This window comes from Cuculus canorus, chromosome 21 (genome assembly GCF_017976375.1).
Source record: "Cuculus canorus isolate bCucCan1 chromosome 21, bCucCan1.pri, whole genome shotgun sequence".
NCBI lineage: Eukaryota > Metazoa > Chordata > Aves > Cuculiformes > Cuculidae > Cuculus > Cuculus canorus.
The window spans coordinates 1661836-1689827 of NC_071421.1; the positions used below are offsets into that span (position 1 = coordinate 1661836).

Sequence of the window (27992 nt, forward strand, 5' to 3'; positions counted from 1 at the left end):
CTCAAGATCAGTGATGCAGGTTGGTTTATTTAAAGCAGTAACATCAAAGCAAAAGGTCTGCTGATTCAGCTCATAAAAATCATTGATGCGTAAAACCAACAATAATATCAAGAAAGAAAGGAGAATGGAGGACTGGGAGAGTAGAAGGAAAAAAGGCAACCCAAACCCATCGTAAGTGCACACAAGAGATGGGGTAACTCTTTCAGGAAGCAATTGCAAATACCCTTGTCCTCAATGGGGAGAAAGTCTACATGAAAAAATCTACAGTAACTGGAGGGACAAGATATTACGGAAAGGCATCTCTTTTCCTTTTCTCTATCTTTGATTGAAGCTTCTGGTCCAGCCAGCAGCTTGGGAGCGTCTTCATTTACAATATTCCTTCCTGAAATCTGAAAGCAAATTGAAGTGGAGATCAGAAAAGTGAGATTTCAAACCATCCAGACAGGCACACTGCAGTAGGGGCTGAGCTACACCGTGAGGAGCGACTGTTCACAGTCAACAGCATCCTCAGTGTCCTCCCCATAAAGCCCCCAGGGAGATGTATGGTGCATAAATCATTGCATGGATCATCTTTGCAGAACATTGACAAAAATATCATGAGGACTCCATCAGGAACAGCAGGTTTAAGGCATCTCAGGGACTCTCCAGACCATTCCCTTCTTGACATCACTTCAGTCACATTTACTACATTCTAAACTCATGGAACAACTTCCTATAAGCACTGCTTGACATAAGCGTGGCTCTACAAACCGAGGCGTAATACTCAGGATTAATACTGCATAAACAAAAAGAGATTCAGCTCCTAGCGAGGGAGAGTTGTTTGCTTTTGTTGGATGAAGTAAGTGTCTGCCCATTACCCATAAATTAATTCAACTCAAAACACTCTCTTCTGCACAGTGTTTTCTTCTCAAACACCACGCCAAGACATTTTTGAGACACATCTCCCTCTGAGGTTACAGTACAGAACGCACGATTCCAGCCCTGCGAGGCATTCTTTTTCCAATAAAGAAAAATCCTATTTGTGCCACGCCAGAAGATTTTAAAAGCCTAATCACTACTTGCATCTTGTGGCTCGGTGATGAAAGGATGGGAAGGGAACTGGCTTCTCATTCCTGCTGTCAGTCGTTCATGATGTTTAACATTCCTCACTCCGCTGTGGCTTGGTCAGCTCGCTGCTAAACTGTGTTCCTCCCTCCTCCCTCCTTCAACCCATTCTGCAGCCACCAATTAGGGTGAAGCAGGTCATTATTACCTTTGTCTAAATCGATGTTCTTTGCTGGGAAGCTTCTGGTTTGCTCAGCCTTCTCCTTCAGGATGTTGTTTTTGTAATCTGTGTAAGGGAGGAGGATCATTCAGAGAGCCATTAGAACATTAAAAGAAAACGAAGCTTTACAGGCAAGGCAGACGTGAGCAGTCCTTGAAGGACTCTGGCAACTTCAGATCTCCAGGAGTAACTCATGGAGTTACTCAGCCGGACAAAGGAAGGCGCCACAACTTCATTTTTGCCCCTGGCACTTCTCATTTACACATACTCCAGTTTCCTCCTCCTCATGGACCACAGATTCTTCTAGTGTGCAGCAAAAAGCTCCAGATTCTCTAAGGCCAAGCTCACCTGCAGTGACTGATGCAGGTTGATACGTACCCAGCCTGACGTCTTCACTTTTGTATCGAGTCAGATCTGTTGTGTCGACTGTAAATTCTTTCAGATTTACATCCTTCCTGAAAAAAAGGAAAACCAAGGAAAAACGGTATTATCACATCCTTTAATAACTGGCTCCTTTCACACTTTTTCACCATAGCTTTTCCAATGCTACTTTAAAGAATTTGCAGCGTCTATTTGCTATATATCTGCAGAAAAGTTGAACACAAACCCACAGAGATTTCATTCTCTATCCTGCGCTGGTGATTTTCACAGCAATCCTCACAGTTGCTTTGGGCTCAGTGACAACTGAGGGTTTGGGCCCTACGTTCATTTTTAGGTGTTCTAATCCTAGATAACAGACTCTGTAATTATACTTACTCTCCATATTTCTTCACGTTGTATTCATAACCTAAATGGGGAGAAGAAAGAGAATGATGGATGACCGTCATGAGAAATGATGAATGACCACCCAGGAGAAACTACAGCCACCTCTATATTTCATTTCTTTCCTCCTCCCATCTATTACAAAAACATTAACCCCACCCGCCAGGTCTCTCGGCACCAGCAACTGCAAAGACTGCCTGCTGCGTACGCTCCTGGTTTTCCAGATGAGGATCACTGCTTTCAGCATTTCCTTTGCAGTCATTATTTGCAGGATCAGCTCTCCTGTCCTGCGATATTCCTACAAGCACGGGTCTCTCCTAGCACTCACCTCTCTGCCGGCGCTTGCGAGTGACGAGGACAACAATGATGAGGAGGACAATGAAGAGCAGGAGCGTTGCCAGGATGTAGCCCAGCTGCTGGATGAAATGCATCCGGCTCTCGGGGATGATGACGTTTATCACATTGTGGCCCCTGACAACGTTTGGATCTGATGGCAGAGGAAAAGGAAAATCAGGTTGATAATTGTAATTGGCATCCAAAGCAAAGCACATTCCCACATGGGCCCATATATGGACCTGAAAATCAAGTTCAGTGAGAAACTCTCCTGAACTGCATGGAGTAAAGGGTAAACAGTGCCTAATTCCCAACATACTGCACCTCTGTCAGGTGGGAGATGCCTGGGCTCCTCTCTTCTTAGCCTGGAGAAGAGGAGGTTGAGGGGAGACCTTAATGCTCTCTACAGTTACCTGAAAGCAGGTTGTAGTGAGGCGGGTGCTGGCCTCTTCCCTAAGTTACAAGTGATAGGATGACAGGAAATGGCCTCAAGTTGTACCACGGGAGGTTTAGATCGGATATTAAGAAAAATTTCTTTACTGCAAGAGTGGTGAAGCCCTGGCAGAGGCTGCCCAGGGCAGTGGGGGAGTCTCCCTCCCTCGGGATGTTCAAAAAGCACGTAGACGTGGCACTTTGTGATATGGTGTAGCAGGCACGGCGGTGCTGGGCTGACAGTTGGACTGGATGAGCTTAGAGCTTTCTTCCAATCTTAATGATTCTATGATTCTCAAGACCATTATCCTTCCCAGGAGCACGAAGCATTAGCAGCGACTGCCACCCCCCCTTGCTGCTGCCTGGCTATCAGTGTGTCCGTGTTTATTGCAGAGGAATCCAGAAAGAAGCCGCACTGGACAGCCCCGAGTCTTCCTGCAGGGTAACTCAACCCTCCTCTGGGTCCCTTTCCACACACACACACACCACGTTGCTTCGGCTCCAGACAGCTCAAGTATGAAGCAGCCCCTCCCTACCACGGGTTATAATTTACAGAGCGGGAGGAATTTTCAATGCCAAAGAATGAGTTTCCTTTTAAACCAAATAAAAATCAATAAAACATATAAAATAAAAACCCACAAAGAAAAGCCAAGATTCCATTCCAGTTGTGGGTGCAGCTGCACTTTGGTTCCGCAGCGCAGGGAAGCGTAACTCAAAACTTTTACGTGGAACATTTTTTGTAGCTCTCAAATAAATAGGTCAATGTTTTACACATAGAAAGAGGAAGCGACTTCTCTGCTTGCAGGAGTCAGAGGAGCGGTCAAACCCGGCCCAGGCAGCAAATCCAGACACACTGGGCTTGGGGGGCTTTGCTCTTTGACACAGAGCTGAAACCTCCTCCCCCGAAAAGGAATGTTGACACTGCACTGGGCAAGGACCAGCATGGACTTCCAACCTACTGTTCCCTTGGGAGCTGAACCCTGTAAATTAGAGGGAATAAGGAGAAAGATGAGGGAAAATACCCCAAAGCCACAGGACCGCTGAGCAGCTGCGTTCTCCCGTGAGAGAGGCTGAACCGGTGGCACAGTGACTGGTGCCAGTTTGTCGGGTAGCTCGTTTCCAGCACTTAAAAAAACACTAACCCAAACCAACAGAATCAAATAACACAACAGCGCATTGGAATAAATGTATTGAGAGCAGAGATGATCGTTTGCTAATGCTAACACCAGGAAACAGAGAAGTTTTAGGATATTGTGGCAGCCCAGCCCTCTGCTCCTCTCCCTGGCAGTGCCAGATGCTGGGTGCTGGCCGGCCCGAGGGCTGCAAACCAGCATGTGTTTTTTACCACTGCTAAGCTAAAAAATATGAAACCAAAAAAGCCACTTGCAAAGCTGCAAACAGCGCACATGACAGCTCCACTTCAACAACCTCTGGATCACGCCGGGCGGCTGCCACAATGAGCCAGAGATCAGCAAACAGAAATGCATTCTATTCTTGGCTTTATGCTTTCCCACTCAGCTGCAAGACAGGGTGGGAGCGGAGCTTAACTTTAGAGTCACTGTAACAACAAACAGATTCAATGTCTTTGGGCCTCCTTGGCTTATTCAGTCCAGTCCCACTGAAAATACTTGTCAGACCAGTGTCCAGACAAAGCATCGCTGGTGGCTTTCAAAGTGCATCACAAGGAAGACAGTGGAATGTATTCCATTTTATAACTGGGGAAACTGAGGCACGGAGTGACGGTTGACTCAGTCACACCCAGTAGATGAGCAGCAGTGCCTAGAATAGCATCAGCAAGGTCCTCATCATCCTAGTGTTACATCAGAACCTGAGCTGATGTGATGAAGGCTTATTCTGTAATCAAGATCTGATCTTACAGGATATTCCTGGAGGTGTTCCAGGCCAGGTTGGATGGGGCTTGGAGCCCCTGATCCAGTGGGAGGTGTCCCTGCCCATGACAGGGAATCGGAACTGGATGGACTTTGAGGTCCCTTCCAACCCAACCCGTTCTGTGATTCCATGACCTTAACAGGGCGTGAACTGTCTGCCACCAGTTCACTCACGTGAGATGATTTCCCTACTGGGAAATAAGTTCTAATAGTGGGGAAGAAAAAGTTAGAACAGAGGTGCCTTTACATCACCAAAGTGTCATGGGCCAAATCTTTCTGCTGGGAAAAACTGAGACCTCCCCACCAAGATCGCTCACAGGTGATGGGTACGCGGCTCATTTTCCTTTCAAGGCTGGCAAAGGGCTGAGAATAGTTTAGCAATAAGCACGAGACACAACAGATGCCATTCTTCAATCCTTTGGCTCCAAAGCAAACACAGAGTAGAAACGTCCTGAATTAGTCGACGTGCACCACATTTGTACTGCTGAGACTGGGAGCAGAACTGAGTTCATGCTTCTATTCCAAAGTTTCCTGCCTGGAAAAGGCTCCGGGTCTTGGAGCTATGCCAGAAACTATAGCAGCTTGCTGAAAATCAGCATTGCTTTGCTTTTGTTGTCTCCTGATGTTTTGTTTTGGCTTTATGTTATATCCTGAGAAGAGTTCTACACAGTTTTTCCTTGGAGTGAGGCAACATCTCAGCCTTTGCTGCTCCAGAGAAACAGGGCACGTCCCAGCAGGCTCGGGGCTGAAAAAGGTACTCCGGATGTTTCAGCTTCTTTCACATTCCCATCGACTCAGCACATTTTTGTGTGTGGTGTTCTCTGACCAGCTGAGTGTTCCCTGCCCCTAGGGGACAAACCTCCTCTAACGCTGCTCTTTTGGACAGTGGGAATGGCTTTTCTCAGGAAAACAAAATCTTCGAGCACTGATGGCACTGCTGCGAAACCACGACAGCCCTGGCAGGTTAAATTACTTGTAGGTTCTGTCTGACTTACAGAATCACAGAACGGTTTGGGTTGGAAGGGACCTCAAAGCCCACCCCCTGCCATGGGCAGGGACACCTCCCACTGGATCAGGGGCTCCAAACCCCATCCAACCTGGTCTGGAACCCCTCCAGGGATGGGGCAGCCACCACTGCTCAGGGCAACCTGGGCCAGGGCCTCCCCACCTGCACAGGAAAACATTTCCTCCTAAGTTCTCACCTCAATCTCCCCTCTTTCAGCTTAAAACCATTCTCCCTCATCCTATCCTTTCCCTCCCTGATCTCTCAGCCTGTCCTTGGAGTGAAGGTGCTCCAGCCCTGGGATCATCTCCATGGCAGGCTGGGAACTATTCAGCTACAAACAGAACAATATCCAGGAAAGAAAGGAATAAATTCCAGGGTGGGCAACTCTGCAAAGAAGATCTGCTTCCCATCAGCTCAGCCCCAATGGCCACGTCTCTTGTGTACCGCCTGGGTTTGCTGGACACCAACTTCCATCCCAGAGGGGGAGGTTTAGATTTCTGTGACTTGACAAAGCCAACTGCTAGGGAAGAATAGACCTATTTAAAAATGTATGAAGCGTGTCAAAATTCTGTATTAAACAGCCAATAAATATTAAACCACAATGAATATTTTAAAGTGTTAATAAGGAACTATACCCCAAAGACTTAAAAAAAAATATTAAACCCAGGATTTTTATTTATTTCTCTGCCTGAGCTAAGCGTGATGGGTTTGAGTTGGGACAGGCTGCCAGGTGATAGCTCAGCGCAGTGGAAAATGTGAAAATTGGTTTAAGCGAAAAAAAAACAAAAGCTGAAGGGTGGAGGAAAATTCCTGGTGCTTAATTCTGCACCACCTGGCTTCTCGCACTGCCTAAAGTCCCGAGCAAAGGGGAGAGAAACACCGAGGCTCTGCACTGGTGAGAATAGCGGCATGTTGTAACAGCAAAGGCACAGCAGAATCGACCCCTGCCCCACACCTTCTCCTGTTCCATAAAAGCAATGGGGAATGGGAGCCTGTTGGAAAAACAGCTTGTTTGCCTGAGGGCCTGTCAGCACTGCAGGGCAGAACAGGCAGAACTGCCCTGGAGCGAAGACAACAAGAGCTGGACGTGATGTCACTGCAGCACTGCAAGGAGTCACCAGCCCCAAAGGATGAGACGCAGCGTTAAAGCAGCTCTACCACCTCGCTAGGATCGCTGCCGCCACACCAGTGTGATGGAAACGGCTCAGAAACAACCCAGCCCATACACAAGCAGTGAGGGAAGCAAGACCTCTTCTAACCCGAAGGGCAGGAATAGCCCCTGGCTCAAGTGCGAGAAACCCTCAGTGTTGCTCCGCGTGGCACCTTCACTCCGGTGGTGTCTAGGGTTCCTCCGCAGGGCACAGGTTTGCCTTGGCCATGCTCCCTCCTGGTACTAAGCGATCCCTGCAAACCACTGCGGAGGGACAGAAGAGGCAAGGACCTTTGGAGCAAAGGCCTCCTGAGGTGATGACACGGAGTAATGTGTCACAACCTTGTCCTGAGCTTTGCTGAGCAATTTAGAGCTCGAAGGTGCAACTGGAGATATTTATTACTTTTGCAATCAGGAGAAGACACTTACCTATGGCTGGGGCAATGTGGTGAGTTGTGAGGTTCACCACCTTCTTCTCTTTTACTGGCTCCGTCACGAAGACTTGGTAGATCCTGCGCTCGTGCAGGCCACAGTAGTGATGGTGCAGGTGGCAGGAGTAAGTGCCTTCATCTGCACTTTCCAGCTGTGAAATTCGCAGGGAAAAGTCACCCAGGGCAAAGGCCGAGTCAGTGATGTTCATCTTCTGACGAATGAAGAGAGGTCCGTAAGAGCGGCGCTCGCCAGAGGCGTACAGATCAATGAGACGGTCAGCCCGGTCGTGAGGAACCCCTGGGGGCTGCCTGTCCCAGTGGACCACTTGCTGTTCCTCTTCGCTGTGCCGCTCGGTCCAGATGTGGTTACGGTTCACGCAGGGGAGCATCACTGTGCTGCCTTCTAGGGCAACGATCACAGGCTTCTCTCCATCCCAGTACTCGTTTGCATCCTCAGCTGTGGAGGAGACAATGCAAGTTGTGGACTGTGCATCTTTCCACCACTGTCCTACGCTTAAGGACACCTAGGCACACCTATGGTTGCTCTCAGACCTTGCGATCCTATCCAAGCATCCCCTCCAGCAGCGTGCCTTGTTCACACTTCCTTCAGCAGATAAAGAAATTAATCTTCACCTTCTACATCTTAGCTCAATGCATTAAGAAAGAACACTTCCTTATAAGAGTTAATCTCTTGCTTGGGAAAGCAGGAAGTCTATTCTCTCTACAGACTAGGAATAACAGTTTTCATCCTCAATATGCTGTATCCCAGCGCTCCAAGCAGGAAATGCTTTCCTCCCCACAAATGCTCTAATTACTGGAGGAGTTCAAGCTGCACTGGTTTGTATTCTGTTCTTCTTCACACGAATCAAAACACAGCTGAGCAGATCGGAGCTCACAGCCCTGCCCAAGCGCTTTTATTGCATAGAAGCTGTGAGAACAGCAGCAGCAGCAGAGATTTGTTTCTCTCCTATCCCTTCAACAGCTCCCATCACAACCAGCCCCAGTAGCTCCACTTGGGCAATACACAAAGGTCAGTTTAAACGACACGGAAGGGATGTCCGCGTGGTGTGGGTGGCACACGCTGCAGCTGCCAACAGCCCTTAGATGCCTGGTTTTAGAGCTGGAGTTACAGTGTAGTAATTTGAGGAGGCTTTTAAACTAGTGGCTTCTCAGGGGAAGCCCACGAGCCAAAGTACAAGGCAGATCTTTGTGGCTAACCTGGGTGATGAGGGGTTGTTCCGAGGAGTGTTCTGCTGCTGCAGCAGTAACAGGACCATTGGCTCACCGGCTGCCTAAACACGTGACTTAACAGGCTCCACACGTTGTCTGGTGTGTGCCAAGAAAGGAGAGAGGTTCATAAATACGCACACTGAATAAGGTTTCTGAAACACCGGGAATGTCACTGCCTCCTGGTGCTCTTCGAGCCTCTTGTGCCCTGATCCTGCAACCGAGAAGGCACGGGCAAACCCACACTGCTCTTCTCTGGCACCAGAACGGCACAGAGCCCACTGCAAACCAGCACACAAACCCCACTGGGAGTTCAACAGAGTCCTGGTGGCCACTGGACTTCAGCTGCCAGACCAGGAATGCCAAATTGCCTGCAACACCTACCTTTCTTGGTGATAGCTAGTTGGATTTTCACAGTTTCGTATAAATGGCAGTAGTGATGGTGAAGATTACAGGAATACGTGCCTTCATCACTCTCTGCAACACCTGGTACAAGAAGGAAGAGAGGGGAAGTTGAATGTTTTATACTGAGATAATGATTACTTTTGTCATTTATCATTTCCCAAATGCTTGTATGGCTGCAAAAGGGCTTTTATATAACCTGGTTCTAACCCATCCTTATCAGAAGAATCATCTCACCTAACAGAATACACTGTTCAGATTACGTGCTTTTGTGTGGAACGTATTTGTGTTGACAGATGGAAAGTGAAATCTGATTTAAGTTTAACTGAGAGTGGACATGGGAAGAATGACAATTTTGGGTTTATAGTTCAGGAGCTGAAATACAGTCAAAGGTCCACAAGAAGCCAAAGTGACTTTCGGGCAATGAGTTGCTAGCAATTCTCTTTGAAAACGGTAGTTTCAAAGTGAAATAAAACACAATTGCCAGTGCATCAGAGAACCTCATTAACCTCATTAGATTGATGGTTATTTATTTAGAGAAAATGCTCTGTAAAACAGACATTTTCACTGAAAAACACAAAGTTAATTTAGCCATGAATCCTCCATTTGCAGAGAGCAAAGGGAGAAAAAGGTGCTGTTTCATACCTTTGATCACCAAGGAGAAATTGCCGTCTGTAAATGCATTCTGGGGCATGAATATCCTCCCTTGGTTGTAGGAGCTGTAGACACGCTGATCCCCAGCCGAGTACATGTCACACAGCCTCTCCATCTTGTTATCTCCGTAGTAGGTGCTGTACACATCCCAGTGGACCACACGCTGGCGATCATTCAGGCGATCCTGGGTCCACACCATGCGGTAACTCTTGCAGGGCAGAACAGCCTGGGAGCCCAGCGTAGCACTGATATTTAACACTGACACTACAACGCTCTCTGGGTTTGAGGCATCAGCTGGGACTGAGGGCCAGGAACAAAGAATAAAAATCAGTTATGAGGTTAATGGCACAAGAAGGAGATACTAGAGTAGGACTCGCGCCTGTCCTAGAACCTCTGCACACCTTCCACCCAATAAAAGTAACTTTCAAGACCAACACAGAGCTCTCTCATGGAGAAATACCATAGAAAGTCACTTAAAAAACACTGACTTTGTTCAATGAAAGCAGTGTCGATGATGTCTGTTGTCAGGGCTGTGGATCTGACCTGTCCTGTCTACATTTCCTAATCCCAAACTCCAGCTTAATCAAAGTTCACAGACACCAGTTCACGGGCTGCATGGTTCATGCTTATGGAAGTCAGCAATGAAGCCCTCACGGCACATCATAGAACTTGGGTTCCCCTCCTTTCTTCTCCTGATCCCAAGGCCCGGCAGATTACAAAGATGTCACTCACCTGAATATGGATACACAGAACCTGCCAAAGAAGAAAAGAAGAATGTTACTGACAACAACCTGATGCCCACATCTCGGTTAACTTTCTCTGCTAAAGCAAAGGCCCGAACAGACCTGGAGCCAGAGCTGACCGCAGCTCATCTCCTGGGGGTTACAACAGCCCTGCGAGAGGGAAGGGGATCCACGCTGCTGATGCACCACACTGAGGGCCAAAAGATAACTTTCCTCTCCAAGATTTCAAATCAAACTCCTCTCAAATTGACGGTGGGATTAACGCATCGAGGAAATTCTGTCTACCTGTGACATGAGGAGGGATTTGCCCTGGCTGTTCCGCTTCACACCTGCTGTCAGCACTCTGCTGGCCAAACACCTCCTCGCTTTAGAAGCCCCACATTCCCGGTCGGCACAGTCAACACTGTCACACTCTGGATGCAACTGCAACTCTCTCCAACTCGTGTGACTCAGATCTATGCAGGAAGAACTTTGCAAGAAATGAACTCACGCCTTTGTTCCTGCATTCTGCTGGCCCGGTCTCTCCTGCTTTTTGTGTAGGAAGGGTCTAGGAGGTCTCCTGGCATCACGATTTGAAAGCATGACTCAGATTCGCAGCACAATGACTTCATTCATCTCTAACCAGTGAAGCCCAAGTGGGTTCCAGCAAGATCATTAGATGTTTTGTCCTGCTAATGTCACAGGCACAATGTCCTCCAGACAAAGGCTGTATTTTTTTTTCAGTCCTGGAATTTATGCATTTCGAAAGAGAATAAATTAACGCCAGGCTGGAGCTATTTTAACCACACCCCTAGCGCATGGGCTGAGAATAAACTCTGCTCCCTCTCCTTTTCCTATCACAAAACACAGGGCAGTGACACCAGAGAGCAAAAACGAGCAGCGCTGTCTATTGAACTGCAGGTTCAAAGACACCCCAAATGCAAGTAGTTATTTTTTTCTACGCTTATAACCTCAGCAACACAAAGAAAGAATTTCAGACAAAGTTTGTACCTGGATATAAGAATGGGACACCATACACAAAACATTGTACTTCCATCATTTGATGGTCTCCCCTAATACCAGCAAAAATACCTGATGGTAAAATATAAGCTGCCGGCGTCTGTCTCTGGAAAAAAGGACTTAGATTTAGCTTAGAACAATGAAGCAAAACAAAGCTCTTTTACAGCATCAAATCATCCTTCTCCAGGAGAAATCAGTCTCTCTCCTGACAGGACAACCGGCTGGCAGCACTACAGCATCCACTTGTCTCAGTGGGGCAAAGCAGTGCCCTCGTGTCTGAATCAGTGCTGTTCGCTGCGTGGCAAGGGAACAACACGGTATCACAACACAAACAGCGACTCGCGTGCTGGGGAGCGGTGTCTGCGAGCTGGCCGGATGCACAGCCAGCGCTTCTAGACTCTTGCATTACAGCTCATTAATAGCGAATTGATTTGGTGCTGCAGAAATATCCTCTCCTGGCTCAGCAAGAGGAATGCACCTACTTTTCTCTTTTCCTCTTGTAAGTTAATGTAAAAAACACAGAGCCCGGATGCAGCACCATAAATCTAACAACCGACACAAATATCCCTTTAAGCCTTGCAATACTCGGCAGCCTATGGCAGCCCTAAGCTAACAACAGCACTAACCCCTCGTTTTCCATCTTTTCGCTGGCCACCCAGGGCCCAGCTCCGTCCCACCCGCCTTTCGCCAGGCGAGGCGGCTGGAGCCCTCTCAGCCCTGTGCATTTCTCCAGCACGCTTCCATACACAACGCTCCGGAAAGCGAGGAAGCAGTCAAGTTGTCTGTAATATAACAGCGTTTGTCTTGTGGGTTCTGACAGCGTCTTTTCCCCTCCGCTGTTAAGGCTTCTGCCAGCAGCTCCCTATGATGCAGGGCAGGAGCACTCTTGCTTACTTAGAATCATGGAATGGTTTGGGTTGGAAAGGACCTCAAAGCCCATCCAGTACCATCCCTGCCATGGGCAGGGACACCTCCCACTGGATCAGGGGCTCCAAGCCCCATCCAACCTGGCCTGGAACCCCTCCAGGGATGGGGCAGCCACCACTGCTCTGGGCAACCTGGGCCAGGGCCTCCCCATCCACACAGGAAAACATTTCTCCCTAAGATCTCATCTCAATCTCCCCTCTTTCACCTTAAAAGCATTCCCCCTCGTCCTATCCCTGCCCTCCCCGTCTGTCTGGACCCCCTTTCAGTACTGGAAGTCTGCCTGACATTATCATTCATAGGCTCAAAGTGGGAGGTGCAAACAGCAAAAAGACCACAGTGCAGCAGCCAATAAGCAAAGTTCTAGAAAGGAAAGAAAGGACAAGTCTTTGCAGGAGGCATAGGAATTCCATGAGACAAAGAAGGAAGAACTGATTGAACTGGTTCCCCAGCAATGCTGGACATCTGCACACACACATCAGGTCGTGGATAAGATTCAAACTTATCTGACATGGCTGTAAATGAGATCACTTAGAAATCTAAGGAATCTGGAATGTCTCTGGTCTCTTGTACCCTGGAGAAAATGGAATTTAAAACAACTGACCTTCAATAACCCGAACCCAGAGCACCAGTTTAGGAAGCATTAAGTGTTTCACTCTTCAGTCTCGCCCCTTTGCTATACAGCCTATCTCCGCTGTGTGAGACGTGCAGAGCAAACAAGACCTGTCCCCCAGACACGCTTTTTAAAGTTTGTATAACCCGGCAGCTACTGAACAATGCAGAGATGTAACAACAACCCAGCAAAGCTGACAGCTTATGAACCACAGCATTGGGGTCAACTGGAAGCAGATATTTTGGCGAGTTACGCTCCCCAACCCGTGACTGTAAAATCAAGGAGTATTTATGCACCTAGTGAAAGCTCAGAGGTTTGCAAGCACAGGACAGCAAGACCTCAAGCTTGAAACCCACCAGATAACAGTTGTCACTGTAGAACTCGCTGTAGCTGTCATTTCCAAATTTCCAATTCCAAGTGATGGAGAGTCCCTTTGCCCTCTCTGTATGATGCACCCACTAAAAACCAACAGAAAGACATCGACACGCTGTCCCCTGGCATGCTCCGTGCAGACTCAGCATGCCTCTCCACAGGATTCCAGAGGTATTTCTGTTGGTCCTATAATACAGGAAGAGGAAAGCAGCCTGCAAAAGTGTTTCCTAATCCCTTGTAAAAGGCAGAGCCAGCTCTTAACTTCTTGAATCCTATCCACTTTTCAAGTAAAGAATTAATCCACTGCAGGCAAACTAAAGCTCAGGCTCTGAACATCTTACCTACTCAGAGCTCTCCAGGCAGCATCCTTGGAGCAGTTCAAACAGAAAACCGTCCTTTGAGTCTGGCCTAAACAACACATTCACTTTTCTCCCCCTGGAGACAGCATCTGGCAGAGGGTCTGCTTCACAGGGAGGTGCATGTGCTAATGAAACCACCAAGTTCCTGTCTCATATTGGAGGAAGAACATCCACCAGAGCAGAAAAGGAAACTGCAAACATTGTAAGCGGTAGCCTGAGAGCCAAGAAGCAAATAGAGACCCACGGGACGGGACAACGCCAGCTCTACCTGCAGTTCTTCTGCTGAGCGTAGGAGCAGCCTGGCCACTGATGTCAGCAAGCGATGACACGCTGCCGGGACAGTGCCTTACCAGGCAACACACATCACTGGAGCCCAGACTGTAGTGGTGCCCAGGAGAGAAAACAAACTAAGAAGTCACTGGAGAAATGAGTTCATAACCCACCAGGTGTGCAGGCTGAAACCACAGCCTGCGAGGGTGACGCTCCACTTGCCCAGGTAAGCGCAGCTCATCGTTTCTCTGCACGCCCTCTGTCATCTCCTGCTCTGCCTCAGCTGCTTTTTACTTTTGAAAAAGGAAGCGACATCACAGAGCAATGGTCTGGTCCTAGGGAAAGGACGCGTTCTTCACAAGATCTCTGTCAGATTCCTTATTTCTCCCACAAAACCCACGGTCTCTGCAGGGGATTTAGCAGTCTCTGTAGAGGCATTACACAATTATGGCAAAAGCAGCAGCCTGTGCTGCCAAGCTGTTTCCAAACCCTTTCGGAGAATGGCAGGGGCTCCATTCAGACTCTTCAGGGAGCTCACCCAGCATCTAAGAGGCCATAATGGCTTCAGGTGTAGGAACATCAAGATGATGGCTACACAAATAAACTCAGTTTTCTTCTGGTGGTTTCTAAACCCACTGACCAGTAACCAGGAAGAACACTTGGGTGCATCTTGAAGAAGCAAAGGAAGGAGATAGGGAGCACTACAGTTCCACCTCGACATCTCCCATTCACCACCTGCCCCTGCTGGCCTGGGACTGCAAGGCTGAGCTTTTCAGTAAAACAAGGTTTCCCTTAAAAAGCCAACTGGTGGCCAAGCTGGGCTTTGAACAGAGCTTTTATCTTCGTTGATTTTTAAAGGCTTCCTGGGACAACTTCCTCAACAGCAAAGTCGTCAGGACTAGAGAGCCCTGAACCACCCATCTAGTCTCAACAACTCCAACACCTCCCTGCAGGTAGGAACATGCCCCTAAACAGGCAAAAAGCAAGAATGCGCTGCCTCGGCACAAAGGAAAAAGCTTTCTGTCTGCACAAGAAACTATTCACCATCCCGACCACTGGACAGCCAGGATCCCTCACAGATTTGCCTTAACTTCTCACGGACAGTTATTAGCTCAGCTCTGTAAACGCTGCTCTGCCCTGTACAGTTCATGTTGGCTCCAGGCCCACAGAATAGTTCGTAGAGCCATTCCAAACACAATGTTGTTCCTCCCTGCAAGACATTAACACTTGAGGGTGTGGTTCCTCTCCAGATCATCTCGGCAAAGATGGAACAACACAGATTTCCTCCCTTCTCCCCTTCCCATCTTCACTCTATGTTATAACCTGGTTTGTGTGGAAAGAGCAGGACTCAATTACCACATCTGCCTGGCATATGGGCAGTTCTTTCTCCAAAATACACCTGAAAAACGTCTGTTGGAGATCGCCCTTCCTTAGGTAGGATGCTGCTGTCTCTATGCAGCTCTCCCACTGCTCCACAGCAACTCAACCTGCTACTCCTGCCCTGGGTGCTCCACAAGATCTGCCAACAGGCTCAACCACACCGGGAAGCAGCTGGACTGGTTGGTGCTTCTAAAATACAATATGTGGTCTCCCCTCCTTCTCCAGGCTCAACCCACCCCCACAGACTAGTTTTCTGAGCTGCTTTAATCCTTCTGCCCCTACGACGACTGATCCCACACCTTGCAGATTCCTAAAGCTTGCCTTGAGGCACTGCAAATCTGGGGATGATGTGGTGAAACTGGATTAATTAGAGACCCAAATGAGAACTCATCAGCTTACTCCACCTACGTACGGAGGAATTTGTGGCAGCCACAGCCTTCCATGAACAGGGCTGGAAAGAGTAGGGGGTCCCTGCTCCCCAAAAAGCTGCGCTCCTCACTTCCTACTCTCAACACCCTGAATAAAGTGTCCCCGTGCTGTTCTTAGAGCTGTAACTGGTCCTGGCTCACAGACGCCTTCCTCAGAGCTCACAGCTGCAAGTGAGGATTTGCTGGGGGTTTGCAATTAATCCTCAAATCTCCTCCTGCCATCCCAGCCTGACGGGGGATTCTCTCTCTGTTCAGCCTGGCCAGGTTCTCAGGATCCCAAATCTGCTTTCAGCTCTTAGAGAAAACTCCAAGATCAGAGAACAGGTACAAGCCATTCTGTTATTGTAAGATGATCAGACTCATCCTCACGCCTTTCCTGCACCTTACGCAAAAGTGAATTCCTATGGCTCTGTCTTTATGCTGACAGCAGGAAAAATAAACCCCACTGCATACAGACACAAACCAGCTATTTCTGCCTCTTCAAAAGCATAAAATAACCTCGGATCATGTAACTCTAACTGTTCAAGCTTTACTGTACTCCCATTCAAGCTTATTGTTTTTTGAATCTGCTGATCAAGCTAACAGAGGAAAATATAGATTGTACAAACGTGCTGAAAGGAGCACAACTTAAACAGCCTCAACCGTTGCTCTATTCTCTCTCCTCTCCAAAACAGCATGAGAAATGCAGATTCCCTCCCCTCGTAGAAGAAAACACAGCTAACTTAGGAATCTGAACAAAATCATACAGAGATAACAGTTCAAAATCTTCCAGCCAGCCTCCAGCCCCCTCCTCTGCAGCTGAAATAAAAGCAAGTAACACCATGCCGATGAGCTAGGAGCTTACTTTGCTGAAGCAAAAGCTGCCACAGAAGGAGTTTTGCTAGTTGCTCCATTTCTTCAGCTTCTCCGTGTTTTCGCTTCCCTTGAAAAACAAGTCGAAGACTTGTTTTTTTAAAACTTTTTTTTTTTCTTTTTGGTAACTGGAAAACACTATGACCTCATCAATTCACATCCAGAAAGCTGTGGACAGCAGCTCACATTCTGCAGACTTACTCCACCTACAACTTCCAACTTCCCACCTCCCCACTCTGCTCTCCCCTACACTCGCACTCCACCTCCTTCCTTTCCCCGACGCCTTCTGCACGACTACTACAAACACCCCCTCTTCTCTTTCCCCTCCCTCTGGGACTTTTTGCTCTGCCCCTGACTTTGATGTAAAGGTTTTATCGGGTAGAGTTGGTCTCACGCAGCTCTGGGCTCTAGAAACAATCTTTCTCCCTCCCCTGGGGATGGAACTAATTTTCCTCGTGCTTTACTCGATCCAGCTGCTCCTTCCTTTGTCTGACACTCATCCAGCTGTCTGCTCGAGACTGTATTTATTCTCGTGCCTTCAGTGGGTTTTTGATCTTTGTCTCCTCATATGGTTTTACTTCAAGCTCGAGTCTCAGAAGACAACCTAGAAAACAATATTTACTCTGTCCTGTGATTTGTAAGCCAAGGCTTAATAGCAGCTATCTTAGCAGAAGGGTAATAACGACAAAGACTGGAGACATGAGAGCTTAGGGCAGTGCAGGCAAAGGAGCCCTGAATGCAACAAACAGCCCCAGAACACGGCCATGGGGAGAACAGGTTTCCCTGTGCCGGAACACAGAAAACTGGGTCAGATTTAGAACTTCTGCTCTCAGCCCTTCAAACGAGAACTGAACTCTGCTGGTAGCTCCTGCCTGGCCCCAAGACAAACAGCCCACGCGCTGCAGTGCCCCGAGCCCCAGCAGACCTGGCGCGCCACTGCTCTTCTCCTCTGTGTGCTCTTGAGGCAATGCCAGCCCTGACAGCAGGGCCAAGACACAGCAGCAGCGTCAAGCAAGGACCGGATTGTCATCGCTTCCCTCAAGGGCACCACTGTTCAATTACATTATCCAGCTCCTAAAGCCTGCACCGATCTATTTAACTGGGTTTGTACAACCCACTTCGCTGTGTCCCACACGACCAGGGTATGAACGCAGTCAGTTACTGAAAACAATGACAAACTGAAGAGAAAGAGCAGTAAAGTTTTAAGCTCCAAACACTGCTTAGCAAAAGGAAATCTCCTTTACGTGTATACACTCACAGACCGGTTAAAGTGCATCTGTCAACCAGAGATAGTCCTCGCTTTTTCACTTTAGGGGATTACTTTAAGTGCTGTGGGATGCTCAGAGGGGAAAAGCTCTTTAACGTGGCAGGGCTAACTGAGCGTGGACCTCATGCCACCATCTGAACAGCTGAAACACCCGCAGACCAACCTGAGGAGCGCAGCGCTCTTGGCCGGCAGCGGGAGCAGCTCAGGCTGCTGGCCAAGCCGTTCAGACCAGGTCCTGATCTCGTTGAAGTTCATCCCCGCTGCTGACTCTTAAGTGTTTAGATATTTCTCTTTCACATCAATCCAAGTTTGAGTTCTGCAAGAAGCAATTCATTTCCGGTAGAAAAATTGATTTTACTTTCAGGTGGGACAAGATGGTAAAAGACAGAGTCAGAGCATTCAACGCCCTGTTCCATAAAGCACCTTCAGATATGGGTATGAAAGGTGTAAACGTTGCTTTAGACTTGGAATATGGCTCCATTGGAACACAGCCTCACGTGGGTCTAACAGCCTCATCCATGCAGGTGACTGCATCAGCCAGGGGTCTTTCAATCAAGATTGGCAGGAAAATTACGTAAGTATAAAGTCAGGAAACACAGCAGCTGCTGCTGTGGTATATGTTTGAAAATAAAATACGGTAAAGCTTTCTGTTTGCCTATGTTCTGTTGTTGGATTATTGTTGTTTAGGGTTGACAGTGTTTAGTGGATTTAACAACATAATCAAATTAGTCAAGTGGAAAATGTTGGTGAAAGGGAATTGAAACTTATTGTTCTTACATGTTCGTCTGCAGAACAGAGCTAAAAATATGTGAGACTCTCAAAGGAGAGCTTAGAAATACAAGATAGCAGCCTTCCCGTGGCACTCCAGGGAGACGAACTTAATTGCCTCACTTGCATTTCTCCTTCCGAAATGCCTCTGGACCACCTGGCACCCCAGGGGACAGACTTCCTCTACCCCAGAGGGGCTGCGTTTCAGGAAAGAGAAACAAAACCCTAAATAAACATCTAAATCATACTCTGCACCAAGTGAAACTTTGGAAGCACCCAGGATAAATCAGATCAGAACCTCATCTAGTCCAGTACCCTGTCTCCAGCAGCAAAGAGAACCAGGCACTTCCAAAGAAATGCTGGGAAACTGGAGTTGTTATTAAATGATGTGACCAAACCAGATCCAGATAAATGCTGGTTTGCTTCCAGTGAAGAGTTCTAAAACAATCTTCAGATAAGAACTCCACAGCAGTTCCCTGCAGACCTCATCTCTGTCATTTATATTAAGCGGGGATGTCTGCGGGCGATCAGACACAGTCACAGGCCAAGGTCCCACGCTCATCAGTTGGGCCATGTCAACGGCCTGGATGTTCTACATATCCTCTCCACTTGTAACTCTCACGCTTGTCTTCGCAGCCCTCAGATATTCACATTACTCCAAATCTATCAATCACCACCTGAACGCAAAGGAGGACCTACACCACGTCCCTAAACTGAACCCCTGCTGCCAGCTTCTCAGGCATCACAACAAAGATAAAGCTGATACGCAGCAGCCGAGGTGTTGCCTGATGTTGAGCCACAAGTCTCGTAGAAGGAGCCTTTCCTGTTGCCTCTGTCAGGCCAAGGAGCAGGATGAAAGGTCCCCATCTCACTGCTTTTTGCTCAGCTGCATCATCAGAACAGAGTCTGGAAAATGCTTGGCTGGGAGGCATTGTACAGAGAAAAAAATACAGCACCTTCTCCTTCCCTTGGTTTCTCTCAACCACACGGCAGAACCTTCCAGGCCGCAGTTCCAGGTTGCTTTTCCACCTTTCTGCCTCCTAGCTTTGGCACCGCAGAGGTTACTGGCTGTGTCTTGCACGACTTCTGGGATGCATGCAGATTGCTGTGGTTGCTGCTGTCAGGAATTGGCTATTTCCTGACTGCAAGAAGCCAAGTTCAGGCTGAACCCACTGAAGTTTCCTAAAGAAAACCACTCACTGGAAGAGAAGAACAACAGTTTCTCCAGGGTTCATGACGAGAGAAGAAAAAGGGACACAGGAGACTTTTTCATCAATCTGTGCCTTTTCCTCACTCTTTAATTCTGCAGTCTCATCAGCCCTGTCCTCCTAGAGCGTTGCTAGTCCAAAGAGACCCTGGAAAGGCAGCTGTGTCAACACTTCTCCGAGTCAGGAGCTGAATTTTTCCCTACATTTTCCATGGAGGCTGGCCTGAGCAGTGTTCCCTCACCCTCCTCCTTCCTCACGTCCAGAGGTACTTTGGGTATTGATTCTCAAAACAAGAAGCATTCCTTAGCTGCCCACAGCGGTCTGTCCTGACTGCAAATCCTGTCCAAAGGAAAGAATATCATCCATGCAAGCGAAGGGAACCTTCCTGAACCAACACACGTGGGTTTGCTTCCTGGAATTCTACACCAATCCTCCTCACAGATCAGGCTCACAGGGAGGAGAAAGGCTCCCGTTTCCAGAGGCACCTTTACCTAAGGAAGTAATTCTGCCCCTCAACTCTGCTCTCATGAGTGAGCCCAGCGGAAGCCAGATGATGCGAGGGCTGGAGCACCTCCCACCCAAGGCCAGACTGGGAGAGCTGGGGTTGGTCAGCCTGGAGAGGAGAAGGCTCCGAGGAGACCTTAGAGCAGCTTCCAGTAGTGAAAGGGGCTGCAGGAAAGCTGGGAAGGGGCTCCTGAGCAGCGAGTGCAGGGATGGGATGAGGGGAAACGGTTTTAAGGTGAAAGAGGGGAGACTGAGACGAACCAGCAGGAAGAAAAGTCTTCCTGTGCCGGTGGGGAGGCCCTGGCCCAGGCTGCCCAGAGCAGCCCCATCCCTGGAGGGGTTCCAGGCCAGGTGGATGGGGCTTGGAGCCCCTGAGCCAGCGGGAGGTGTCCCTGCCCATGGCAGGGGTGGGACTGGATGGGCTTAATGTCCTTTCCAATCCAAACCAATCTGAGATTCTATTATTTCAGACATACGGTATATGAAACAAATATTTCTTACCTGTGTCAGGTATGAAATGCTGCGAATCAGGACTGGAAAAGCCCTGCCCAAAGACAGTGTAGGGGTCACAGGATTAATTTGCTGTGGGAAACAATAATGGACAAGCCAGGGAGTTTTCTCTTCCCAATCTACTCCATTTAACACTTTTTTTTTCTTTCCATGCCTGCAGGCTGCACTGAAAGACCTCCAAATAAAACTGAACTGAAGCCCACTACTCCAGAAAATCTGAGCCAGTATCAGATGAGGAAGAAGGTCCCCTCGATCCTATTGCAATTTTGTGGACCATTAACCCTGGGAAGAAGAAGTGGTCACTTCTGCATCATTTTCACAGCTATAAATATATGTAATGTATTAAAAAGGAATGCCGGGATTAATGTTCTGTTGACAAAGACACAAGTTAGAGCACAAGCCTTATGTACAGGATCTGTCAACACTGCATGCTTGTTACCAACTTCTTTAAATACAGGACCCATAGCACTCTGCCATGATCAAAGGAAAGGAGAAAATACCCACCAGCGAGTTAGAAGCAGGGATAATTCTTAGAACTGAAAAGTAGCAGGGAACGCTACAGCTGGGGAGTAAGGAGTGCTAATTGATGGGTACCGTGGCAAAGGATGCTGTAAAGCCAGGAACACAAACAGAAATAGAGCTTTGCATGGAAACAGTAACAGAGGGAAAGGCAGGACTATTGCAGTTCAGGGTTAACGTACACCCATGGCAGGGCGTGGAACTGCATGATCTTTAAGGTCCCTTCCAACCCAAACCATTCTACGATTTTACGCTGGCATTACTTATCTTCTAGTGGGAATTACTCAAATAACGCTTGTCACACCAGTGCAATCAACCTGTAACGCTCTAAGGGATAAATATCCACCGATATTCACTGCCCCTTTCTCAGAAAGGTGTGGGCAGGGGGAGCCTTCAGAGCTGCTGACGGGAAAGAGCAACGTAACACGGAACCATGTGAATTACCAGAGGGTATGGGTTTCCCAGGAGGCTTCATTTGCTTGAAAAGCTTTTCTCAGTAAAACAAATCTCTCAGCTGCAATGAAGCCCATAAACAAGCCTGAAATAATCCAACTTGCAGCAAGAGCTGTGAACTAAAAGGACAAAACTGAAACCCAACCACAATAACAGGACTGTCAAGCGAAGCCTGTCATTGTTCCCATGATGCAACAAGCCACATTCCTCTCACAGCCCCAGCATTACAATGTTTGTTATCCAGCCATAAACACTAAAGCCCTCCATTTGCCTTCTCTGAAGAGCATATTCAGAATGATGAGTTGAGGGTCTGCCCAGATGTTTTTCTGCTTTGTTTTATTTCATTGGAGTCCACTGTGGTCACCAGCCTGCGATGCAGCCACCAAACCAGCGGCTGAAGCACACGCACCCCCCTGGGATATGGGAATGACACACCTCTGACACTTGTTAAACCAGGAATGTGTAAACGATAGCACAGCCACCGTTAATAAAACAACCTGCCTCCAGCCAAGGGAAAGGCGAATCTCACCAAATCACCCCATAGCGGTGGTCACTGCAATCACAGAATCATAGATTGGGTTGGGTTGGAAAGGACCTCAAAGCCCATCCAGTCCCACCCCCTGCGATGGGCAGGGACACCTCCCACTGGATCAGGGGCTCCAAGCCCCATCCAACCTGGCCTTGAACCCCTTCAGGGATAGGGCAGCCACCACTGCTCTGGGCAACCTGGGCCAGGGGCTCCCCACCCACATAGCAAAACATTTCTCCCTAAGATCTCATCTCAATCTCCCTTCTTTCACTTTAAAACCACTCCCCCTCATCCTATCCCTGCACTCCCTGATCAAGAGCCCCTCCTCAGCTTTCCTGGAGCCCTTTTCAGTACTGGAAGCTGCTCCAAGGTCTCCCCGAAGCCTTCTCTTCTCCAGGCTGACCAACCCCAGCTCTCTCAGCCTGTCCTGGGAGGTCCTCCAGCCCTCAGATCATAAGCTGTGCTGCCCAAGCTCTCCTGAAGCTTGAGAGGAGAGCTTGAGGGGGTCCAGAGTGTTCATTGAGAAATGAGAGGGTGTCCAGGCACAGTGAGCATTATTTGGGGGCTGCCCTTTGCAGGCAATTCCTCAGCTTCTTCCTGTTCTGGATCTCCAGCTGGAAAGCTCCAGTTCCCTACCTGCCAAAGGCACTGGAGCTTGAATTAATCAATGTGAACATCCAGGTATGCAAGATATTCAGTTACATGGAACATTGAGTGGTTTCTGATTGTCTGCTTAATGCACCGAGCTTTGCAGTTTGCCGAGCGGAGACCTGGATACACACAAACGAGGAGTTAAACCGCAGCCTCCAAGCAGAGCGCTCTCCTACTGAACCGATCGATACGTGTGCATGCCTGTGCCTGTGTCCTTCCAGCACCACTGTCCTAACGGGTCAGAGGGCTCTGTCTGCAGCGTTTGCCCTACGGCATCTCTGCAGCTCAGTGGTTCCTGTTGTCTGGCATCTTTGGACGGCACTATATTTAAACAACCCCTTTTGTTGGAAAGCCATCAGCTCCAGATTCCTGGGATTCATCTCAAAACCATTAATAGAAACCAGTCATAAAACCAGAGAAATTGCCCAGGAAACCATTTCTTTTTTTTTTCTTCCCAGACTGAAGCCTAAAGATTATTTTTCCAAGATAAAAATGAGTTTTGACGATTCTTCTGCAACACAAAATCCAAAAAGCTGGGTTCAGTGTGGGGAGAAAAACCAAATGGATTTACATGCCCAAACCAATCACCAGAGGCAGATACTTAGCAGGTATAAATCTTACGCCAACTACCATGGGCTTATGGCATTTTACACCTGCTAAGAATCGTCCTCATAAACCTTTGTGCTCCACAAATCACAGAATCATTAAGGCTGGAAAAGACCTCCAAGATCATCCAATCAAACCATCAGCCCAACATCATCGTGCCTGATAAACCATGTCCCAAAGTGCCACATCTACACGCTTTTTCGAACCCCTCCAGGGATGGAGACCTCACCTCTGGAGTTCCATCAGATTACAGCTGTAATCTCACAGGCTGTGAGCTCCTATCTCACCTACTCACAGAAACACAAATCCAGCACTTTTTCAGACATCAAGGGTCAAAATTATTATTATATGTCATGATATCCACAGGCACCAACCATTATCGGGATCCCTTCGTATGAGAGGAATGTAGAGAATCAAAGTCCTCACCCTAAAAAAAACAAACTAGCCAAAGGAATGAGAAATGGGGAAAAAAAACCCAAGCAGCAAGCAAATCAGGAATGGAAATAGAGAGACAAAGCACAACCTCACTGACAGCCACAAAGCAGGTGTAAATTATAGTTCTCTCTTTAGTTTAATAGCTTTGGCAGGGATGAAAATGTGTGAAAAGGGAAATCTGGAAAATCAGTTCTCTATAGAAATAATTTAGTTTTGGTTGCAAAAAACACATTTGAAGTAGCCTGCCACAACTGTTTCAATTAAAATGTCTTTAGAAATAACCAATCTAAAACCACGTTACATGCTTTTTTTCCTGCTCCCTCATTAATCTTTGCAAAAATCTTTTCAGTGGTGGCATCACACATGTGCTTATTTGCTCCGCACAGGCAGGCTTTATATCCAGCACAGGCAGCTCCGCTTTGGAAAAGTCCGTAGTCTAAACAGACAGGAGCAGGAGGGAGACAACACTGAAGGAAATGACTCACCCGAATTCACAGAGCAGAGCAGTGGCAGAATCAGGAATACAGCCCGGACCAGCTGCATGTCGGGTACCTTACTCCAAGACTATGCTGCGCCTGTCCTCGCGGAGCCCAGAAAGCCCTGGCTCCGCGTGAAGACTCGCTGTGCAGAAAAGCCGACGGGAAAGCAGGCTGGAGGGCAGAGTTAGACAAAAATCTCCTTCCTGTCTTTCAGCTCTGGAAAGCCTCTTGGAACTTGGTAATCATTTGGACAGAACCTGCATTTTTAACTTTACAATCGCCTGTTGCATCCTTCTTGCCTCTCTGAATTTCCCCCAGGGTGAACAACAGTCGTCATTGCCTGCTGCTGCTTTTCAGGAGACAACAGTGAAATTGCATTATTTAAACTTTGTTTAAAATACTAAGTACTGATCTATTCTGAGAGCCAGGAGTGTTTTCAACACACACAATTTTAAATAATAATAATAATAATTAAAAAATCAATGAAAAAGCAGGTATGAGCTCAAAATCACTGCATGAATTTTCTAAGAGGATGAAAAACCACGCTAATCTGAATTGGAGCTCTCATCGATCACAGCTTCGGGGGCTGGGTCTATGCAGGTATCTGCATGTGTTAATCTCCTCCAAAGTTCACAGCAGCAACCACGTGTTGCTGGGAAGCAGGATGGGGGAGTTTCTGGGTTCCTGACCAGGTCGCACTTGCAATTGAGTGCCCCCAAAACTCCTAGAACTATATAGACAAACAATCCCCTCCAATAACTTCTGGCTATCAAGTGCCTGAGACAGAAGGGGATCCAACGCATGAACCGGGACTGACTCACTCCCATGGGAGCTGTGGTTCCACAGTGTCTTTGCTTTTCAAACCCACACCGAAACCACAAGGCTCTTCTCTAAGGAACAGATACCCAGTCCTGGTCCAATTCGGCAGATGGTAGACAGCACCAAGATCCAGGAGGAAATGACTGCGGGATCAAATCACCACTTTGAACATTTACTCAGCCAGTGTGTTTGCCTTAAGAAATGAGAGAGAAAGGCAGCAGCTCAGAACCGTGACATTCCACCTGGCTGTTACTCATCCACTTTCTAAAGCCCAGAAGACAGGCGGAGGACAGGCAGGCCTGAGTCTCATCTTTCAGTTCAGTAACAACCTCTGTGAAGAGACCTGTGCTCGGCACACATTTTCATTCCAGATCTCAGGGCAGCTTACACAGAAGTTAATCCTACACAAAGAAGGTAGGGGAGAAGTAACTGAACCAAGAGCCACTGGAGAAGCGTCCAGGAATCCTGCATCAATCCAAAGCTCACTCCTTCCACTCTTGCCACAGGCAGAGGGATGTACTTGCAGCCTCTGCCTGTACTGCCAAAACTTTATGACTGGACACTCATCAATGCAAGGCTGGCAGCGGTACAGAAGTTACAGCTTTTTCAGGCCCTGAGGAGCAAAGGCTCCGGAGAGATCTTAGAGCAGCCTCCCAGTACCAAAAGGGGCTCCAGGGAAGCTGGGGTGGGGCTCTGGATCAGAGAGTGCAGGGACGGAATGAGGGGGAATGGTTTTAAGATTAAAGAGAGGAGACTGAGATGGGATCTTAGGAAGAAATGTTTTGCTGTGAGGGTGGGGAGGCCCTGGCCCAGGCTGCCCAGAGCAGTGGTGGCTGCCCCATCCCTGGAGGGGTTCCAGGCCAGGTTGGATGGGGCTTGGAGCCCCTGAGCCAGTGGGAGGTGTCCCTGCCCATGACAGGGGAGGGACTGGATGGGCATTGAGATCCACTTACGTTTAAACAGGCTTTGATGCCATAATTGCTATTGCCTGACTCTCCATTTCTATTTGTCTCTCTCACAAGTAACCCGCTGTGCTCCCGTGCCAGAACAAAAGCGAAGGCATTCATCTACCAGGTGGAGAAGGCGGCACAGCCAGCCTTGTCCAAAGCAGCTCTCCAGCAATCACATAGAGGCAGCAGCAGGTTGGGTTTCTCCAACGTGGGAAGCACTTAAGCCACAAGCACTCCACACTGTTTATTTCTGGTGAAGAACCACAGAGTTCTGCAAGTTCTCAGGGAGTGGGCACGTTTAGCTGGAAGATGCCACTTTGTGTCCCCTTTCTAACCATCAGCATCGTGCCTCAAACCACATCTTTCAGTCCCTCTGTACATGGGAACAGCATTCTGGTGCTATAAGCTTTTGAAGGCAAACTCCATTCCTCACACTAATTGCAAGCTATCTGTTGTACCCGCCTAAAATAATTAAGTAGTGGGATTCCAGGCACGGCATCTTATTTTGAGATCAGAAATGACCGGGAAAGAGTGGAAAAATTAATAGGTTTGGCTCTGAAAAAGATGCTCAAAAGTTGCCTCCCAGATAGTTTTACTATTTACCTCAGGTTTGCAGGCCATCTCATTTATGATGAAAATGCTTTGGTCGAAGGGAGGTTGCTTTCCATAACACAATATAAGCCTGCTGCCAAATTTAGACACACAAACATGGAGCCTGGCCAGCTTTTAAGGGAGTCGATGCAGATTGTGAATTGTGAAAGAGGACTCCAGCAACCAGAGCTTTCGCTGAAGAAAACAGATCTCATTCCTCTCTCCAAGTATAGATAATACCTGAATTGTGAGTACTACCTTTAATTCCCAGGCAGGTACACAACAGAAGGCCTCGCCTGGTGCTGATCTGTACCGGTGCCCAGGTTACAGCATGCATGCTTTGTAGTGTTTCCTCCCAGCAAGGAGGAACAGCACAAGTTTGGAGAGCTCTGTAGCACCATGGAACCCATCACCTCCCTCAAGAGCATGGGTATCCTTCCATAACAGAAACCACCTCAAGAATCATAGAACCACTTAGTCGGAAAAGGCCTTCGAGATCATCAAATCCAACCGTACCTTTGCACTTCTAAACCCTCTCTGAGCACCTCATCTACCTGTCCTATTAACCCCTCCAAGGATGGTGACTCAATCCCTGGGCAGCTGTGCCAGGGCCTGATACCCCTTTTGGTGAAGCAATTTTCCCTGATGTCTAATCTGAACCCTCCCTGGTGCAAGAAGCGGGGATGGGGGGAAACCAAATACCAAATCCCAGTAAAGCTCATTTAGAGTTCTCCCTCCGAGGCAGGGAGCAGGTCGATGACACTAAATGCGGTAATGGACACTCCTCTGTCAGCACGATGTGGAAGTGTTCATGTTTAACCCAGCAGCCCTTCTCCAGAAGCAGCTGTCCCTACAGATGTGTATTTTTATTTGCTCTATTTCCTAATTAGAAATCACTCTAGGAGAAGGTGTTGCATCCAAGGCACGGATATCAAGATTATTATTTTCCGCTTACTTTCTGTTCACAATCCCAGGTTTCTGCATAAATTACTCAGGAGAGAAAGCCTTTCCTGTTTCTTCGTGAGCTAGAATCCTCTTCCCTTCCCCAAGCGATGGATGATGTTATCAGAAAGTAGGACACATTCAGCTCTGTCCTACCTTCCGACAGGCCTGCAGCAGCGGTTCTCACAGGCAGCAGGATGCCAACAATAACACAGGCATCATGAAGTCAGTAACATTTGGCATTGATTTCTCTGGGGGTGCCCATTTAGAC

The 27992-nt window shown here is 48.0% G+C and overlaps 1 protein-coding gene across 3 annotated transcripts; it reads right to left on the minus strand.

Annotated features, from left to right (window-relative positions):
- Positions 1–10: 10 nt before the first annotated feature.
- Positions 11–27992, minus strand: MXRA8 (matrix remodeling associated 8). 3 transcript variants are annotated; one of them, XM_054085782.1, is made up of 10 exons: positions 27878–27992; positions 10283–10303; positions 9542–9850; positions 8879–8980; positions 7266–7724; positions 2355–2513; positions 2021–2051; positions 1643–1719; positions 1253–1330; positions 11–389 (listed from the first exon to the last, which is right to left on the minus strand). In XM_054085782.1, the coding sequence occupies exons 3-10, from the start codon at positions 9747–9749 to the stop codon at positions 364–366; spliced, it is 1140 nt and encodes a 379-aa protein (XP_053941757.1). In that variant the 5' UTR covers positions 9750–9850; positions 10283–10303; positions 27878–27992; the 3' UTR covers positions 11–363. The 3 variants fall into 3 exon arrangements, with proteins under 3 accessions (XP_053941757.1, XP_053941756.1, XP_009555027.1); XM_054085781.1 differs by lacking the exon at positions 27878–27992 and adding an exon at positions 24426–24498; XM_009556732.2 differs by lacking the exon at positions 27878–27992 and adding an exon at positions 16483–16772.